The 19,620-nt window shown below is 36.3% G+C and overlaps 1 protein-coding gene and 2 pseudogenes across 1 annotated transcript; all 3 read left to right on the plus strand.

Annotated features, from left to right (window-relative positions):
- The first annotated feature begins 1,819 nt into the window (after positions 1–1,819).
- LOC101359407 (olfactory receptor 4A15-like) lies at positions 1,820–3,152 on the plus strand. Its single transcript, XM_004387724.3, has one exon. The coding sequence runs from the start codon at positions 1,820–1,822 to the stop codon at positions 2,735–2,737; it is 918 nt and encodes a 305-aa protein (XP_004387781.1). The 3' UTR covers positions 2,738–3,152.
- Positions 3,153–5,865: 2,713 nt separating this feature from the next.
- LOC101344743 (olfactory receptor 4A15-like) lies at positions 5,866–7,155 on the plus strand (annotated as a pseudogene).
- A 6,918-nt stretch (positions 7,156–14,073) lies between these two features.
- Positions 14,074–14,871, plus strand: LOC101344987 (olfactory receptor 4A47-like; annotated as a pseudogene).
- The last annotated feature ends 4,749 nt before the right edge of the window (positions 14,872–19,620 follow it).

The following is a 19,620-nucleotide window of genomic DNA, read 5'->3' on the forward strand; positions in this document are numbered from 1 at the left end:
GAAAGACTGAGATGAGACAGACTTCCTGAAACATGAAAAGAGTCAGCCACAGAGAAACATTTCTAGTACCGTGATAGTGAGTATACTATCTTACTTTCTGTGTTCACATAGATGGCAACAGTGTGCGAAGCTATTATGTTTTAGGACTAGGTAGAAGGCACCACAGTCTACAAGTTGAATCAAATGATTGTTTTGTTATTCAGGTAACCCTGCAAGTGTTTTTATGCATAAGAGTCTTCACCAGGCTTTACATTATGCAAGAGTACAGTGGTAGTGTGCTTTGGAAAGTCGTAGTCTTTTAAAAGTTCTCCTAAGTGATTCTGATAATCAGCTCTGTAAGAGATCCTTTATGCTGGGTAAAAATATGAGGATTGACTTAATTCTGTAATTCCCTTTTGGATATTTTGATAGTATAAAGATCTAGAGTACATTTACCTTCTCTAACATCAGTATCCTTAGAAACTAATTTCACGGGCAACTGTTACAGATATTTGTAAATCTCAAGGAAGATCAATAGAAGTGCTCTATAAGCATTGTTTGTTAATCTGTTAATAATTAGAGAATGATGTATATCTGTAAACCTTGAATGAGTGACTTTCAAGGACCTACGGTGGTACTTAATGGAAGCAGGTTATTACTTCCGTTCATGGGAGTGATGGGTTGGGTGAGAAAAGGACTGAAATTGATCACTAGATTTAGCAAATCAAAGGCGTTTTTATAAAGAAGAACAGAGAATTGGGTTGCTTGCTTGAAAACTATGCGGAGTGAAAGGATAAATTATTTAAACAATGGAAATGCCGTACTGTATAAGTATAGAGAGGAAACTTGTTAATATAGGAAGTGGAGGAGACAATTACAGGAGGATTGTACTAAGAATGATAACGAGAATGGAATCTAGTGCACACAAAGAGGATTTAGCCATAGAAAGATACAAAATCCATGTATTGTGAAGAGGCGATCTGGCAGTATTAAGAGGTCAGATATTGAAATAAATGTCAGTAGAGACTTGGAGAGTAACTGGATATCATTACTAGAATTATTTTAAGAGATAGCAGGTTGGTTAATATTCATAATGCGTATGATATAGTTTGTGTGCGTGTGTGTGTGTATGCGGTCTTCTTTTTCTTCTTATCTTTGAAATCTCCCCTCTTATCTTTTTCACTCCTGTACACACATCACCAGGACAAAAGTATCCCATTTATAACAAAAAATTGTATCTTTCTATATTTTCTTCATGCTCATGTAATTATTTTTATTTTGTTTTATAAACAGTATTATACATAATTTTATGCTTATTTCTTTGTCAATACCAATTTTTGAAATGGTGAAATATGTCCATTCAGAATTGGTTATTGTTAAAATGATTCTGTCTTTCCTAGAATGTAGAAAATAATTTCAATTATTAGCATGAAAGTGAATATTAAGTAAATCTGCATTTATTTTTACATTGTAATTAATCTATTTATATTTTATTTTTATATACAGCATTGGCTATATATATACAATTTTATTTTCTCCCAGATGTAAAGTTAGTGTGGCAGCCCAATTTATTTCATAATCTGCTCTTTTCCCATATGTTTTTAATTACTTGTTTGCCTGTAATTATTCAGTAAGATTACTAAGTTTATGGGCCATGTTTAAATAAATCAGCCTTGTATTCTTATTTTTTTGGACACTGCTGAAACGTAATAAATCATAATGCCTAATTGTTGAATGAATAAACAAATTATCTCGAGATTTCAAAAAATCACTAGTCTTCATTATATTTACAGGTAAATTTGTCCTGAACTCTTTGAAGTAAGGACACACAGAAGAACATATGGAACAAAGGAACAATGTGACTGAGTTTGTCCTCTTGGGGCTCACTCAGAGTCTCCAGGGTCAGAAAATATTATTTGTTGTGTTCTTACTCATCTACATTGTGACAATGGTGAACAATCTACTAATTGTTGTGACTGTGGTGGTCAGCCCAACACTGGATGCTCCCATGTACTTTTTTCTTGGCTACTTATCATTTATGGATGCTGTTTATTCTACTACAGTTACTCCAAATATGATTATAGACTTACTTTATGAGAAGAAAACCATTTCCTTTCAAGCTTGCATGATTCAGCTTTTTGTAGGACACTTATCTGGTGGTGCTGAGATTTTACTTCTGGTGGTCATGGCCTATGACCGCTACGTGGCCATCTGCAAACCCCTGCATTATATGACCATCCTGAACCAACAGGTGTGTGTTCTGCTGCTGGTGGTGGCCTGGGTTGGAGGTTTTGTGCATGCTGTAGTTCAGCTTCTCTTTGTTTACAACCTTCCCTTCTGTGGCCCCAATGTCATAGACCACTTCATCTGTGACATGTACCCCTTATTAAAACTTGCCTGCACAGACACCTATGTCATTGGTCTTACCATGATTGCCAATGATGGGGCAATATGTGTGGTCGTTTTTATGCTGTTACTCCTCTCCTATGGAGTCATTCTGCATTCCCTGAAGAACCTTAGTCAGGAAGGGAGGCGTAGAGCCTTAACCACCTGTGGCTCCCACATCACTGTGGTGGTCCTCTTCTTTGTCCCTTGTATTTTTATGTATGTGAGACCTCCTTCCACCTCACCCACTGATAAATTCTTGACTGTGTTTTACACTGTTTTCACCCCTATGTTTAACCCTTTAATCTATACCCTGAGAAATGCAGAGATGAAAAATGCCGTAAAGAAGCTTGGGACCAGAAAAAGAAAATGAGGTCGTAGACAAATGCATCACCTACTGTCCATAAATAATTGCCCCCTCCAGGATGACAAAATATAACAAAAAACCCAAATCCATTGCCACTGAGCTGATTCCAGGAAACCGATGTGTAGTTCCTTAATTGTGGTAAATATTTCCTCAGGTTTCATAACTTGTGCATAATGAAAAACATTTATTGGAATACTTTCAATGATAAATTTTGTTCAAAATATATTTCTAAGATTTTTTATTTCCTGGGAAAACATATGCTAATTTTTTTGGTATAGAATGGTTCTGTTGAGTCTATGAAGTTATGTTCTATGCAATGACTTACGCTACAGTTAATACCAGTCATTTATTTTAGTTGATGGAAGATTTTCTCAAGTCTCTTTCTTAAATAAATATAATCATTTTCACAATTAATAGCACTTACTGCAGATTTCAGAATAACACAATTTGAAATGCAGAGGAACAAAACTTCCTATAAAATTACTTGTAGAATTTCATGTCTTAAAATATCTATTTTGATAAGATGTTATGTTATCATGTCTAGGTTTTTCATCCAGAATAAGAGACATATTATTAGGGCTTAATGTATAAGTCTCCATGAAAATTTGTAGTCAGCTACATAGAGTGTACATAGAACTTTCCTTTTGTTTTTCTTATAAAGGGAATTCTGTTATTTACATTTGATTCATATTTTCAATGAGTTGATCAGAAAGGACTCATTGTCTTTTGCTGGCATGAGTTAATGCTCAATTCTCAAAGCCATGGGCACAGGTCTGTATCTAAACATACATTGAAATGTATCTGATCATACATGGGTCTGTATTAAGGTCATACACGGGTATATGTACGAACACGCAAGGATCTATATCTGACGACACACGAGTCAATATATAAGCACATATGAGTGTGTCTGACCACACATGAGTCTGTTTCTGACCACACATAGGTCGGTTTCAAACCATTCAGAGGTCTGTACCTGACCATAAGCTGGTCTGTATCCAACCACACATGGATCTGTATACATTCACGTGTGTGTGTGTGTTTCCAACCACATATGGGTCTTTATCATATCTGACCACACATGATTCAGTACACAACTACACACAGGTCGGTATCTGACCATACACTGTATCCTATAATATATAGGTCTGTATCTTACCACAAAGGAGCCCTGGTAGCACAGTGGTTAAGTGCTCGGCTTCCAACTGAAAGTTTGGCAGTTTGAACCATCCAGAAGCTCAGCACTTTCTAGAAAGATGTGGCAATCTGCTTGCAGCCTTGGAAACTCTATGGGCCAGTTCTACCCAGTCCTGTAGGGTCGCTAGGAGTCAGAAATGACTCGACAGCAATGGATTTGGTTTGGTGGGTATCTTACCACAAACAAGCTCGTATCTGACTATAAAAAGATTTATATTTGGCCACACACTAGTGTATCTCCAACCACAAGTGTCTTCACTTGACCATATAGATCTTTACCTGACAACACATGTGTTGTATTCTACACAATATGGGCCTTAACCTGACCACACGTGTCTGTATCTTATGACATATGAGTTTGTATCTGACCACATGCAGATCTGTATCTGACCACATATAGATTTTAACTGATGATGCATAGATCTGTATCCAGCACACACATATATCTGTATCCAATCACTCATGAGTCTGTGTCCATGACACATCTGCATCTGTACCTGACCTCATGTGGGTCTGTGTGACCATACATGGGTGTGTATCCAGTGATACTTAGGTCTGTGTGCAACTGCACACACACATTTGTATGTGAATGCACATGGATCTCTTTCTGACCACAAGTGAGTCTGTATCTGACTACTGAGATGTCCATTTGACTACACACAGGTCTGTATCCATTTACACTTTATGCGATATCTTACCATACACTGGCATGTATCTGATCATTATGGCTTCTATTCTACCGCACATGGTTCTTTATTTGACCTTACAAGGGTGTGTATTTAACCATATGTGGGTCTATATCCAACCACACACGGGTTTGGTTATAACTACACATACATGTGTATTCCGTCCCTGGGTGGTGCAAGCAGTTTGTGTTCGACAACTAACCTTAATGGTGGTGGTTTGAACTCACCCAGTGGCACTGTGGAAGAAAGGGCTGGTGATCTGCTTCTGTAATAATTACAGTAAAAAAAAGCCCTATGCGGCAGTTCTACTTTGTAACACTTATGGGATCACTGTGAGTTGGAATAGACTCGATGGCAATGGGTTTGATTTTTGGTTTTGGCCATGGGAAAATTTCTGGCTTGGTTCAGTGAGATGTAACTTAGTGGAACTAATTGGTACACAGAGTATTATTTCAATAGCTTGCTCGTGTTTTCAGTTGTGGTTTGGATTATAGAAGAAGTGAAGCCTAAAGTGGAATTAAAAATCTCTCAGAAAATAAAATCTACTTCTGTATAAACCCATTCTAAGCCACCAGGAGTTGTAGCTGATGGTCCTTTGCAGTTTCTCTACAACTATATGTTGGTCCTTGGCCCTGAGGAATCCTTCTCAAAGCTGTTTTAAGAGCTTTCCTGCTATTGCTATTCAACATGGTCTCCCACCACATTAGAGCCTTTGGTTGGTTTAGTGGAATATGGTGTTATTCTAGGCATAATTATATGCTATTTATATTATATATCCAAGTGGCTACTTCTGGAGATTATGACAAAGGCATTCTATTCTTTTTTGAGCCAAAGCCTGGGTTTTTTGCTGGCATTTACATGACTGACTTTAATCTTTCCTCAGGATACCCATGAGGCTTTCCATAATAGCATTCTCTATGATTACATTCTTGATTATCCATTCCTCAAGGGATTGTTTGCCTGACCAAACGGTGAGTGTATTAACCACAACCCATTATTGTGTAAATAGCATACATTGCTCCAACTGTGAGAACTGAGTGCCCCGTTCACTACTAAATATGCTGCTCATACATCTGGCCATTGGGTAGACTTAACTATGCCTTCTTTGACTGAGGTTGTACCATTCAGAGGGAGAATATCTGCAGGTGTCCATATTGAATCACACACTTCTATTTGAGAAGTTTCTTTTGGAAACAAAGTATTTTGTTTTTCTTTAGCAGGAAGTTAATATTGCATTCATATCACTCAACAATGGAAGGGGACATCTTGCCAGATGTTCCATTTTATAAAGTGAGATAAATGATATATAATGTTACATTCAGTATTTTGAAAGACATTCTGGAGAAAGCTTTCTTATTTTCAGTAGATCATGTCACAGATGTAGCCACTCACATATAGAACCCAGTTTTAATGCCAAAGTCTCATCATTGAGAGTGAAGCAAAAAACATGAGAAAATGAATGGGGAAGTTACTGTTGCAGACGATTCCAAGTATCCATTTTCTAAAGAGCTGTTGTGTGCAAGGCTCTGTGGAGAAAACATTGTTGAGGGGGGCATCAAATTTTTGGCATAGAATTTGTGATCTTCTCAAATTTATTATTGGCCCTTTCGTTCACAGGCTCTGACACTTGAGTTCAACTTCTTCAGAATGACACACGGAAAATAGGAACATTGTGACTGAGTTTGTCCTCCTGGGACTCAGTATCCTGAAGGGCAAAAAGTTTCATTTATCACATTCTTACCCATCTACATTGTGATGGTAGTGGGCAATCTGCTCATCATGGTGACAGATATGTCCAGCCAATCCCTGGGTTCCCCCATGTATATTTTTTCTCACCTATTTATCATTTATATATACTGTGCATTCTACTTCTGTTGCTCCCAAAATGATCGTATACATGCTCTGTGAGAAAAAGATCATTCCCTTCCTTGCTTGTACGGCACAAGTCTTTATAGATCATTTATTTGCTGGTGCTGAAGTTATTCTTCTGGTGGTGGTGACCTATGACTAATCTGTGGCCATCTGTAAACCTCTTCATTATTTGTTCATTATGAATTGGCGAGTGTGTGTTCTCATGCTGTTGGTAGCCTCAAATGGAACCTTTCTACACTCTTGGGTTCAATTTCTCTTTATCTATTTGTTCCCTTTCTGTAGTCTCAATGTCATTGACAACTTTATGTGTGGTGTTTATCCTTTACTGAAATTTGCTTCTATGAATACCTACGTTACTAGACTTTCTGTGATAGCCAGTGGAGGGGCAATTTGCACTGTGATCTTCTTCATCCTACTAGTCTTCTTTGGGGTTATCTTGCACTCCTTGAAGACTAATGATTTGGAAGGGAAACACCTGTGCATCCTATATCACTGTGGTAATTTTAGTCTTTACTCTCTGCATCATCCTGTATGCAAGCCCCGAATCTGTCTTTTTCCACTGATAAATTCATGACTGTGTTTTTAACTTTCATAACCCCTGTGTTCCCCCTTTTGTTTTATACCGAGAAACTCAGAAATGAAAAATACCATGAGGAAGCGTTGGAGTAAAAAAACGACCTTAGTTGGAAGAGGGCTGTAACTATCATTCAAAACATGATATTCATTATTTCATGGAAGCAAAGAATACTATCACTATCAGTGATCTCATTCTTTTTTCATTCTCTTTGGATTCTTTAGCCTATTTACTTTTAGGCTTATAGAGAAATTATTCTTTATATAAGTGGAATATGTTATAGCCCTTAGATACAAAATTTCATAGGTTTAATCCCCTATATGTAGAATTGTACTGTGTTGTTTCTTTGGTGGACACCAATTTTTGGTTTTATCTCAGATTCTTGTTTGTGAAGCATGACATCTTCCTGCATAACATAAAAATGTGACCTAATCAAACTTATTTCTTTCAGTCCAAGACAGTGAGTATTTAAAATTAAAAATTCAGATTTTTAGAAAAGTTAATCTAAGAAAATAAGTAACTTGGTCAAATTAATTAAATTTTCATGGCATATGTTCATAGATGAGGATAAATCCATAAGAAATGAACTTTGTTAACCGTGTACTATGATAAAACAAAGTAATCAGATAGCATATGGTTGATTTTGTGTATTCTAACTGAATTTTGGACAGAAAAGTTGTTGAACCCCATTTAGGACATCTAGATTAATTAGCCTCCTCCAATAATTGAAATACATATTTAAAGTCATTCATATCACAGATAATTCAAAAACGGTTTTAGTAGTACCTCCACAGGGAACTGCCAGAAATTCAAGCCAGATTCAGAAGAATACATAGAAGGAGGGATATCATTGCTGATGTCATACGAATCTTGGCTGAAAGCAGAGAATGCCAGAAAGCTGTTTACCGGTATTTTATTGACTATACAAAGGCATTTGACTATGTGGTTCATAACAAATTATGGATAACATTGCAAAGAATCGGAATTCCAGAACAACTTAATTGTGCACTTAAGGAACCTATAAATAGACCAAAAGGCAGTCATTTGAACAGAACAAAGAGATACTGTGTGGTTTAAAATCAGGAAAGGTGTGCATCAGTGTGGTATCCTTTCACCATACTTACTCAGCCTGTATGCTGAGCAAAGAATCTGAGAAACTGGACTATATGAAGAAGAATGCGGTATCTGGATAGGTGGAAGACTCATTAATAACCTGAGATATGCAGATGATGCAATCTTGCTTGCTGAAAGCAAAGAGGACTTGAAACACTTACAGATGAAGATCAAAGACCACACCCTTCATTATGGATTGTACCCCAGTATAAAGAAAACAAAAATCCTCACAACTGGACCAGTAAGCAACATCATGATAAATGGAGACAAGATTGAAGTTGTCGAGGATTCCATTTTACTTGGATCCACAATGAACACCCATGGAAGCAGCAATCAGGAAATAAAATGAAGTATTGCATTGGGCAGATCTACTGCAAAAGATCTCTTTAAAGTGTTGAAAAGTAAAGTTGTCACTTTTAGGACTAAGATGTGCCTGATCCAATCCATGATATTTTCAGTCACCTCATATGCATGTGAAAGCTGGACAATGAATAAGGAGGACTGAAGAATTAATGCCTTTGAATTATGGTGTTGATGAAGAATTTTGAATGTACCATGGAATGCCAGAAGGACGAACAATTCTGTCTTAGAAGAAGTAGAGACAGAGTGCTCTTTGGAAGGGAGGATGGCAAGACTTTGTCTCATATACTTTGGACATGTTCTTCAGGAGGGACCAGTCCCTGGAGAAGGACATCATGCTTGCTAAGATAAAAGGTCAGCGAGAAAGGGGAAGACCCTGGACAAAATGAATTGACACAGTGGCTGCAACAATGGGTTCAAACATAGCAATGATTGTGGGGATGGCATAGGACTGGGCAATGTTTTATTCTGTTGTACATAGGGTCACTATGAGTTGGACCAAGCTTGATGGCATCTAATAACAACAACAACATATCACAGAGTAGAGCTTCAGAATCTGCCTACTTTAAACTCTCTGGGTATACTTTTTTTTTTTTAAACACAATGTTATGGATTGAATTCTGCCCCGTCCAAAATATGTGTTGAAATCCTAACCCCTGTACGTGTATATAAGGTCCTACTTGGAAATAGCAGTTTTCTTCTCTTAAGTTAATGAGGTCATACCAGTGTAGGGTGAATCTTAAACCTAATCATGTCTGACTTTTTTAAAAGACCAGAAGGTACATAGACACACAAACCATGTGAGAATTGTTTACAAGCCGAAGAATGTCATGGAACCAAGGAACGCCGAGGGCTACTGAGAAGGAAGGAATTGACATAGCCGAGACTCTGATTTATACTTTTGGCTTCCAGAACTACGAGAAAATAAATTTCTTTAAAGTCACTTACTTGTGGTATTTGTGTTACAGCAGCACTAGGTAATTAAGACACACAATAAATATTAAATATTTTTGGAACAGATAGTTTTGTTTTACATAATGAATGCCTTTCTGATTATCTGTAAAATAGACTATACATTCTTGTTGACTTAGGCGATAAATCACAGGTGTCTTCTCTATTCATAATTGTTCTATAACATTTTTGTGCAATGGTTAAGCACTTGGCTACTAACCAAAAGGTTGGCGGTGTGAATCCACCCAGTGCATGGGAGAAGACCTGGAGATCTGCTTTCATAAAAATTACAGCCATGAAAACCCTATGGAACAGTTCTACTGTTACATGCGTCACCATGAGTGGAAAATCAACTCATGCCTGTAAGTTGAGTTTTTCTACATCAGCAATGAACACTCTCAAAAGGAAACAAGGAAAAATGTTGCCTTTTACAAAAGCATATAAAGGATTAAAATTCCTAGGAATCATTTTAGTGAGGGAAGTGAAAGACTTGTACACAGAAAACTGTAAAAGAGTAATAAAAGAAATTAAAGATGACCTAAATAAATGGAAGGACACTTCATGCTCATGGTTTGGAAGACTCAATATTGTCAAGATGTCATTACTACCTTAGGCAATTTATAAATTCAAAGAAATCCCCCTCTAGATTCCAACAGCCTTCTTTACAGAAATGGAAAAATCAATCCTCAAATGTATGTGGAACTGCCAAGGGCTCCGAATAACCTAAGCAATCTTGAAAAAGAGCAGAGTAGGAGGGCTCACACTTCCCAATTTCTTGACTTCCATTCATGTGGTATGATCATGGTCTTGAAATGGCTGTTGGCACTCTGTACAACTTGTCCGAGATCTAGAGAAGCATCAAGGAGGAAGGGTAAAAAGGAGTTTGGCTTCCAGTTGAATCATTTCACTTCCTGCATGTCTCACTTAATGAATTAACTTGTATCTTATAGGCCACCTTAATTTTCAAAGGATGCTGGAAAATTTAATTTTTTAAATCTGGAACTAATGCTTTCCCTGGAAATAGAAAGTTTAACACTAAGGTGAAGGGGGGAGAAAATATAAAGAAGGCAACTGGACCACTACAATTTCTACAAATTTTCTTTCTCTTTATGCCCATTTCCAAGTGATGGAATTTCCTCCTTTCACTTGAAAACAGTTCCTTGAAACTTTGTGGGGAAAAAAATAAAATAAAATAAAAACAGTTGGTAATGTTTTCCTCAGAAAGGGCTGTGTGATAAGGACTTAGAATTCACGATTTTCAAGCTGTTCCTTTAAATGTTTTATCCATTTTTTTTTGTTCAATACATATTTTACCAATTGGTCTGTTTGAAAATCTTTCTGTGACTCTTAGTGCTAGTGTGATATATTATTTTCCTAGGGTTGCCATAACAAAATTCTGCAAAGTAGAGGGCTTTAACAATAGAAATTTATTGTCTCAGTTCTGGAGGTGGAGGTTCAGCATCAGGGTGTCAGCTGCGTTGATTCCTTCTGAGGCTTTGATGGAGATCTGTTCTACTCCTCTCTCCTAGCTCCTTGTAGCTCCAGGAACTCCTGGGCTGCTTCTATAGCATCACATGGCATCCTTCATCTCTCTCTCTTTGTCTCTGTGTATCTTGTCTTTTTCTTAGAGCACCAGTGTGACCCATCCTACTCCAATAAAAGTTCATGTTAACCCAACTGATAACATCTTCATAGACCCTATTTATAAACAAAGTCACATTCACAAGTATAGGAGTCTGACTTCAACCTATCTTTTTGAGGAACACAATTCAGTTCATAACAGACAAAAACTCTACTTTATATGCATTTGAATTAAGCTTTCAATGACTTGTTCTGAAATCCACTTTCTCAGTCCACTGGGAGTGAGTTCAGATGTCATCTGCAAACGAATAACTTAAACTTACACATTCAACAGTTTTGCCTATTTTGAAGGTCATCATTTTAAAAAGAGAATTTTTTAGTGTTCAAATTCTTCCCAATCTGGACTCTTCTCTTTGGATGATTTGACCTGAGGTTATACTTTTGTGATTTTTCTCTCCTAAGGACCTGGTTCTGTAAATCCTGTTCTATGTGGGTAATTATTCTTGTAGCATCTCTGGAGATGCAGAACCTACCCTCAGAATTGTGATGAAGGTCCCAATGAGTTTAATGATAGAAGAGTCACCCTTTGAGATGCATCAGTTAAATGGCTCAACAATACTTGTTTTAGTTCAAATGTAAATAAAATGTCCATAGACTCTTACCTTACCACAGAGAGCACTTGTCTATATGAGTATTTACATGACTGGCTTTTTCAAGAATTGAAATGATGGACTCAAAGCATAACAAAATACGAACATGAAATTATTCTCCATCCTTCAGGCAAACCAAAGTTTAACTTTGTTGTATGAAGTCAGGCCAGTATAATCAATTGAGAATCAAAATGTTATAAAGGCTACTTCACTTCTAAACCACAAAATGCAAAATATTTTCTAAACTATTCACAATTCTCTCTCCCACAAAATTTACTTATTTTTTTTTTTTTAACCTCATACTACTTACTTAACATTTGATTTTTTTAGGATCAATTATGCCAACAATGGGGTTTTGACTCTCTGTGCTTATAATGAAGATTCAGACTTCTTTTGGTTAGAGGAAATTTTTAATATTTATATTAAAAGTTCAATAATTTAAAAGGTAACAGTTTTATGAGAAACTGAGATCAGACAGACTTCCTGAGGCATGGAAAGTGCTGGCCACAGAGAATCATTTCTAGTTCCAGTGATGGTACATGTACTATCTTACTGTCTGTGTTCACACATCAGTGTGTGAATCAGCGTATGAAGCTGTTATATTTCAGGACAAGGGAGAAGGCACCACAATCCAGAACTTGGATCAAACGACTGTTTGATTATTCAGGTAACCTCCGAAGTGTTTTTATGCATAAGAGTCTTCACTAGGCTTTACATTATGCAAGAGTACATTGGTAGTGTGCTTTGTGGAAACTCATAGTCTTTTAAAAGCTCTTCTAAGTGATTCTGATAATCAGCCATGTTAGACAACATTTGTGGTCGATAAAAATATGGGGATTGATATTTTCATAGTACAAAGATCTAGAGTACATTTACCTTCTCTAACATTAGTATTCTTAGAACCTAATTTCAAGGGTAACTATTTGGGGAATATTTCAATGGACAGATTTGTAAATCTCATGTAGGATCAATGGAAGTGCTCTGTAAGCTTTGTTTGTTAATCTATTAATAATTAGAGAATGATGTAAATCTGTAAACCTTGAATGAGTGACTTTCAAGGACCTACGATGATACTTATGGAAGCAGGTTATTATTTCAATTCATAGGAGTGACAGGTTGGGTAAGAAGAGGACTGAAACTGATCAGTAGACAGCAAATCAAAGGTATTTTTATAACGAAGAACAGAGAATTGGGTTGCTTGCTTGAAAAAGATGTGGAGTAGAAGGATAAATTATTTAAACAATGGAGATATATAAATATAGAGAGGGAAATTGTTAATGTAGGAAATTTAGGTGAGAATTACAGGAGGACTATTTTAAGAGTGATAAAGAGGATGGGATCTAGGGCACACACAGAGGGTTTGGCCATAGAAACAGAAAATCCATGTATTGAGAAGAGGAGGTCCAGTAGAATTATGAGGCCAGATTTTGAAGTAAATGTCAATAGAGATTTAGAGAGTAACTGGATATCATTACTAGGATTATTTTAAGAGATAGCAGGGTTGGTTAATATTGATGATATTCATGATATAGTTCGTGTGTGTGTGTGTATGGTCTTATTTCTCTTTCTTTTCCTTGGAATCTCTTCTGTCATCTTTTTCACTCCTGCACACACATCACCAGCAAAAAAGCAAACTGTTTACAACAAAAGTTGTATTTTTCCATGTTTTATTCATATTTATATAATTATTTTTATTTTGTTTTATAATAGTATTATACATAGATTTATGCTTATTTCTTTATTGTTCAGCTGTACTTGGTCAGTATCAATTTTTGAAATTGTGAAATATGTCCCTTGGGAATTTAAGTTATTAGTTAAAAAGATTCTGTCATTCCTAGAACGTAGAAGATAATCTCATTTATTAACATGAAAGTGAATATTAAGTAAATCTTCCTTTATTTTTACATTAAAACTTTATTTATATTTTATTTTTATAAATAGTATTAACTATATATACACAATTTTATTTTCTACCAGATGTGGCAAGGTAGTGTGGTAATCCCATATATTTCATAGTCTGCTCTTTTCCCATATGTTTCTAATTACTTGTTTGTCTTTCATTATTTGATACGATCACTGAGGTTATGGACCATGTTTTCATCAGTCTTATATTCTTAAAATATTGGACAGTGCTGAAACATAATAAATTATAATAACTGTTCAATGAATAAACAAATTAGCTTAAGACTTCAAAAATTCACTGGTCATCATTATATTTACAGGTAAATTTGTCCTGAACTCTGAAGTAAGGACACAGAAGAACATGTGGAACAAAGGAACAATGTGACTGAGTTTATCTTCTTGGGGCTCACTCAGAGTCTCCAGGGTCAGAAAATATTATTTTTTGTGTTCTTACTCATCTACATTGTGACAATGGTGGGCAACCTACTTATTGTCGTGACTGTAGTGGTCACCCCAACACTGGATGCCCCTATGTACTTCTTCCTTGGCTACTTATCATTTATGGATGCTGTTTATTCTACTACAGTTACTCCAAACATAATTATAGACTTACCCTATGAGAAGAAAACCATTTCCTTCCAAGCTTGCCTGACCGAGCTTTTTGCAGAACACTTATTTGGTGGTTATGGCCTATGACTGCTACGTGGCTGTCTGCAAACCCCTGCATTATATGACCATCATGAACCAACGGGTGTTCTTCTGCTGCTGGTGACCTGGGTTGGCGGTTTTGTGCATGCTGTACTTCACCTACTCTTTGTTTACAATCTTCCCTTCTGTGGTCCCCATATCATCGACCACTTCTGCTGTGACATGTACCCCTTATTAAAACTTGCCTGCACTGACACCTATGTCATTGGTCTCACCGTGATTGCCAATGATGGGGCAATATGTGTGGTCATCTTTATGCTGTTACTCATCTCCTGTGGAGTCATGCTGCACTCCCTGAAGAACCTTAGTCAGGAAGGGAGGTGCAAAGCCTTATCCGCCTGTGGCTCCAACATCACTGTGGTGGTCCTCTTCTTTGTCCCTTGTATTTTTTTGTATGTGAGACCTCCTTCTACCTTACCCATTGATAAATTCTTGACTGTGTTTTGCGCTGTATTCACCCCTGTGTTGAACCCCCTAATCTATACTCTGAGAAATGCAGAGATGAAAAATGCCATGAAGAAGCTTTGTACCAGAAAAAGAAAATGAGGTCGTAGACAAATGCATCACCTACTTTCAAAAAAGAATTGTCCCTTCAAAGAAAATGAGACAAAGCACTGAAATCCATTGCCATCAAGCTGATTCCAGGAAAGCTGTGTATAATTATTTAATTGCGGTAAATATTTCCTCATATAACATGACTTGTGCATGATGAAAAACATTTATTAGGATACTTCCAATGATTAATTTTGTTCAAAATATATTTTTAAGATTTTCATTTGCTAGGAACATATGTACTTTTTTTTTGATGTAGAATGTTTCTGATGAGTCTATAAATTTATGTTCTATGTGATGACTTATGCTACAGCTAATGCCAGAAGTTTATTCTAGGTGATGGAAGATTTTCTCATGTCTCTTTCTTAAATAAATCTAATCCTTTTTCATAACTAATAGTGCTCATTGCTTATTTCAGAATAATGCATTTTGAAATATGACAAACGTATGTTTCACCCCTGCATACAGAGATAGCTCATATTACTTTAGAAGTTTATATTTTTATTTTTATATCTGCAAGATATTTTAAATATGTAGTTTTGCTTATATTGGTTAGCATGTAAAGGTTTATGAGAACGAATGCTTCAGAATTCTAAATTACTCATCAGAAGGTTAATACACAGAATGTGAATGAAGAAGGCAGATAGGCAGAAAAATGACTCAGTCTTACTTATTTTCCCAATTGGGCAAGCATCTTATCTACTCAAATGGAGCAGCTTTGTTTGGTGTTATATTTTCATAAAGATGATGAATTCATCTTCCAAGATCATTTAAAATATCTGATGAGAGCTTTGTTATTTTTCAATATCCCATCTCCTTCTTGCTCCTGGTGTTTCATGGTCTTCTAAAAGGACCTAGAGCCTGACTTTCACATGTGAAATTAGAAAAATCCATAATCAATGAGCTTCAAATATACAGTTCAGAACTTGACACTGGATTATTTTGCATGATTTCATTGTCAGGAAAGATGCTGACCATTCATGCTGTTTCCATTCTCACATCTCTTCTTATGGGGATGCAGATTATTAGGTAATAAAGAGATTGGAATATATGGTTTTATTTGACAGAGTCGTCATTCATTGCATCTTTGTGAACATTTCTCTTTTGAATCAGGCTTAAAATATTATCTGCCCGTGATATAGTAAGAAACTTGTGGTCAAAGACACTCATGGTCCCTGCAGCCCCTATTTAGTCTTGTTTCATGAGGGTTTGAGGCAATGGAGGATGGAGTTCATTTTACTGGTAAAGCACACTGTATGCGTAACTTTGCATCCTGGTATTTATCCGCAGTACTATTACATGGGTATTTCTTATACCATCTCAACTCTTCCTAAGCATAACACTATTCATCAAATAATATTAAACATTCGGTTGGTCTGAGTTAACATAACTAAATCCTCCATTTTTGTACGTTTAGTCAATTTTCAAATTTGTATAGTTATATGAAGTGATGAGATAAAAATCCTGGTCAATTGTCTATTTATGTTCACCGATTTATAAGTTACCTGAAAGCAGAAAAATGAATTATTTTTGTGCTCTCTGTTTTTGCGCAATGTCTGGGATATGGAAATCACCCCAGGAGCTTTGTAAATTATTTGTATTCTTTAATTCTCGATCGATTGGAGTTGAAATTTTTACTGATGAATTTTGATGAACTCTTTATATATTAAATATATGTACCATTTTTCTTTGATATTTGCTATAAATGTTTAGCTTACCATGTTTTTCATATTATAATTATGGGTGTTTTTATATACAGATGTTATATTTAATAATTACTTTTTTATTTCTTCATTTACATATACTTGGAGAATTCCATTCCCTTTCATTGACTTTGTACAGTTTAACTTTTTTTTTTTGGTAAATAACTATTCAAATGAATCTGTTTTCAACCCATCTAGAATTTACTTTTGTTTGTGATGAAGGATATCTAAATCTCTTTTTTCCAAATCAGTAAAATACTTTTTTGTTGTTGTTTAATTTCTCTGCCACTAATACACTATTTCAGTAATCAACGATATTTAATTTTATTTATACCTGGTAGTGATTAAAAAGAAACCAAACCTGTTGCCATCAAGTCAATTCCAACTCATAGTGGCCCTATAGAACAGGGTAGAACTGTCCCATTGGGTTTCCAAGGAGCAGCTTGTAGAGTCACATTGATGACTTTTTGTTAAGCAGCCAAGCTTTTAACCATGTCGCCAGCTGGTAGTGATAATCTCCACTAATTACTCACCTATTTCAACAATTTCTATATACTTCCTAAACTTTTATAATCTTGATAAAGATTAAGGTCATTTTGTAAGGTTCAAAACTTCCTATAAAATTACATTTAGAATTTCATGTCTTGAAATACCTATTTTGATAAAATGTTATGCTATCCTGTCTAGGTTTTTAATCCAGAATAAGAGACATATCGTGAAGGCCTAATTTATAAGTCTCGATGAAAATTTGTAATCAGCTACAGAGTGTACGTAGAACTTGCCTTTTGTTTTTCTTATTTATAAAGGGAATTCTGTTATTTACATTTAATTCATATTTTCAATTAGTTGATCTGAAAGGACTCACTGTCTTTTGCAGGCACAAGTTATTGCACAATCCTCAAAGTCATGGGCACAGGTCTATATCCAAACATACACTGACCTGTATCTGAATGTATATGGGTCTGTATTAAGGTCACACAAGGTTATATATATGAACACACAAGGATCTGTGTCTGACAACTGACGAGTCAATATATAAATCCATATGGGTCTGTGTCTGACCACACATGAGTCTGTTTCTGACCACACATAAGTCTGTTTCAAACCATTTACAGATCTGTACCTGACCATAAGCTAGTCTGTATCCAACCACACATGGATCTGTATCTATTCACATGTGGGTGCGTGTCCAACCACATATGGGTCTTTATCATATCTGACCACACATGATTCTGTACGCAACCACCAAAGGTCTATCTGACCATACATGGATCTGTATCCTATAATATATAGGTCTGTATCTTACAGCAAAGCAGCCCTGGTAGCACAGTGGTTAAGTGCTCCACTGCCAACTGAAAGTTCGGCAATTTGAATCATCCAGCAGCTCAGCACTTCCTAGAAAGATGTGGCAATCTGCTTTCATAAAGATTAACAGCCTTGAAGACTCTATGAGGCAATTCTATGAGGTCATATAGGGTCGCTATGAGTCAGAAATGACAGCAATGGATTTGATTTGGTGGGTATCTTACCACAAACAAGCATGTATCTGACTATATAAAGATTTACATTTGGCCACACACTGGTGTGTCTCCAGCCACACAAGTGTCTTCACTTGACCATATAGATCTTTATCACCATATAGATCTTTATCTGACAACACACATATTGTATTCTACCCAATTTGGGCCTTTATCTGACCGTGCATATGTCTGTATCTTATGAAACATGGGTCTGTATCTGACCACATGCAGATCTGTATCTGACCACATATAGATTTTAACTGATGATGCATAGCTCTGTATCCAACACATACATGTATCTGTATCCAATCACTCAAGGGTCTGTGTCCAATGACACACTTGCATCTGTACCTGACCTCATGTGGGTCTGTACAACCATACGTGGGTGTGTATCCAGGGATCCTTAGGTCTGTATGCAACTGTACATACACATTTGTATATGAATGCACATGGATCTGTTTCTGACCACAAATGGGCCTGTATCTGACTACTGAGAAGTCTATTTGACTACACACATGTCTGTATCCATTTACACATGGTGCTATATCTTACCATACGCTGGCATGTATCTGATCATTAAGGCTTCTATTCAACCACACATGGTTCTTTATCTGACCTTACAAGGGTCTGTATTCAACTGTATATGGCTCTATATCTAATCACACACGGGTTTTGTTATAACCACACATACATGCGTATTCCATCCCTGTGTGGTGCAAGCAGTTCGTGTTTGACTGCTAACCTAAAGGTTGGTGGTTTGAACCTACCCAGTGACACTGTGGAAGAAAGCCCTGGTGATCTGCTTCTGTAATAATTACAGTAAAAAGAAAAAAAAGAAAAGAAAACCTATGTGGCAGTTCTACTTTGTAACACTCGTGGGCTCACTATGAGGTGGAATTGACTTCATGGAAAGGGGTTTGGTTTTTGGTTCTGGCCATGGGAAAATTTTTGGCTTGGTCCAGTGAGATATAATTTAGGGGAACAAATTGGTACAGAAGGTATTATTTCAATAGCTTGCTAGTAGTGTTTTCAGTTGTGGTTTGGAGTATAGAAGAAGTGAAGCCTAAAGTGGAATTAAAAATTTTTCAGAAAAAAAAATCTATTTCAGTATAAACCCATTCTAAGCCACCAGGAGTTGTAGCTAATGGTTCTTTGCAATTTCTCTACACCTATGTGTTGGTCCTTGGCCCTGAGGAATCCTCCTCAAAGTGTATGCCATTCATGTTATATATTCAAGTGGCCACTTCTGGAGATTATGCTAAAGGCATTCTATTCTTTTTCGAGCCTGGGTGTTTTGCTGGCATCTGCATGACCCGCTTTAATCTTTCCTCAGAATATCCATGGGGTCACCAGTAACAGCGTTCTCTATCACTGCATTTCTTTTTGTTTTTCAATTGTACTTCAGGTGAAGGCTTACAAAACAAATAGTTTATCATGAAACAGTAGTACACATGTTGTTTTATGACATTGGTTAACAACCCCACAACATATCAACCCTCTAACTTCTCAACCTTTTTTTT

Source organism: Trichechus manatus, unplaced genomic scaffold (assembly GCF_000243295.1).
Source record: "Trichechus manatus latirostris isolate Lorelei unplaced genomic scaffold, TriManLat1.0 scaffold00191, whole genome shotgun sequence".
NCBI classification, from domain to species: Eukaryota; Metazoa; Chordata; class Mammalia; order Sirenia; family Trichechidae; genus Trichechus; species Trichechus manatus.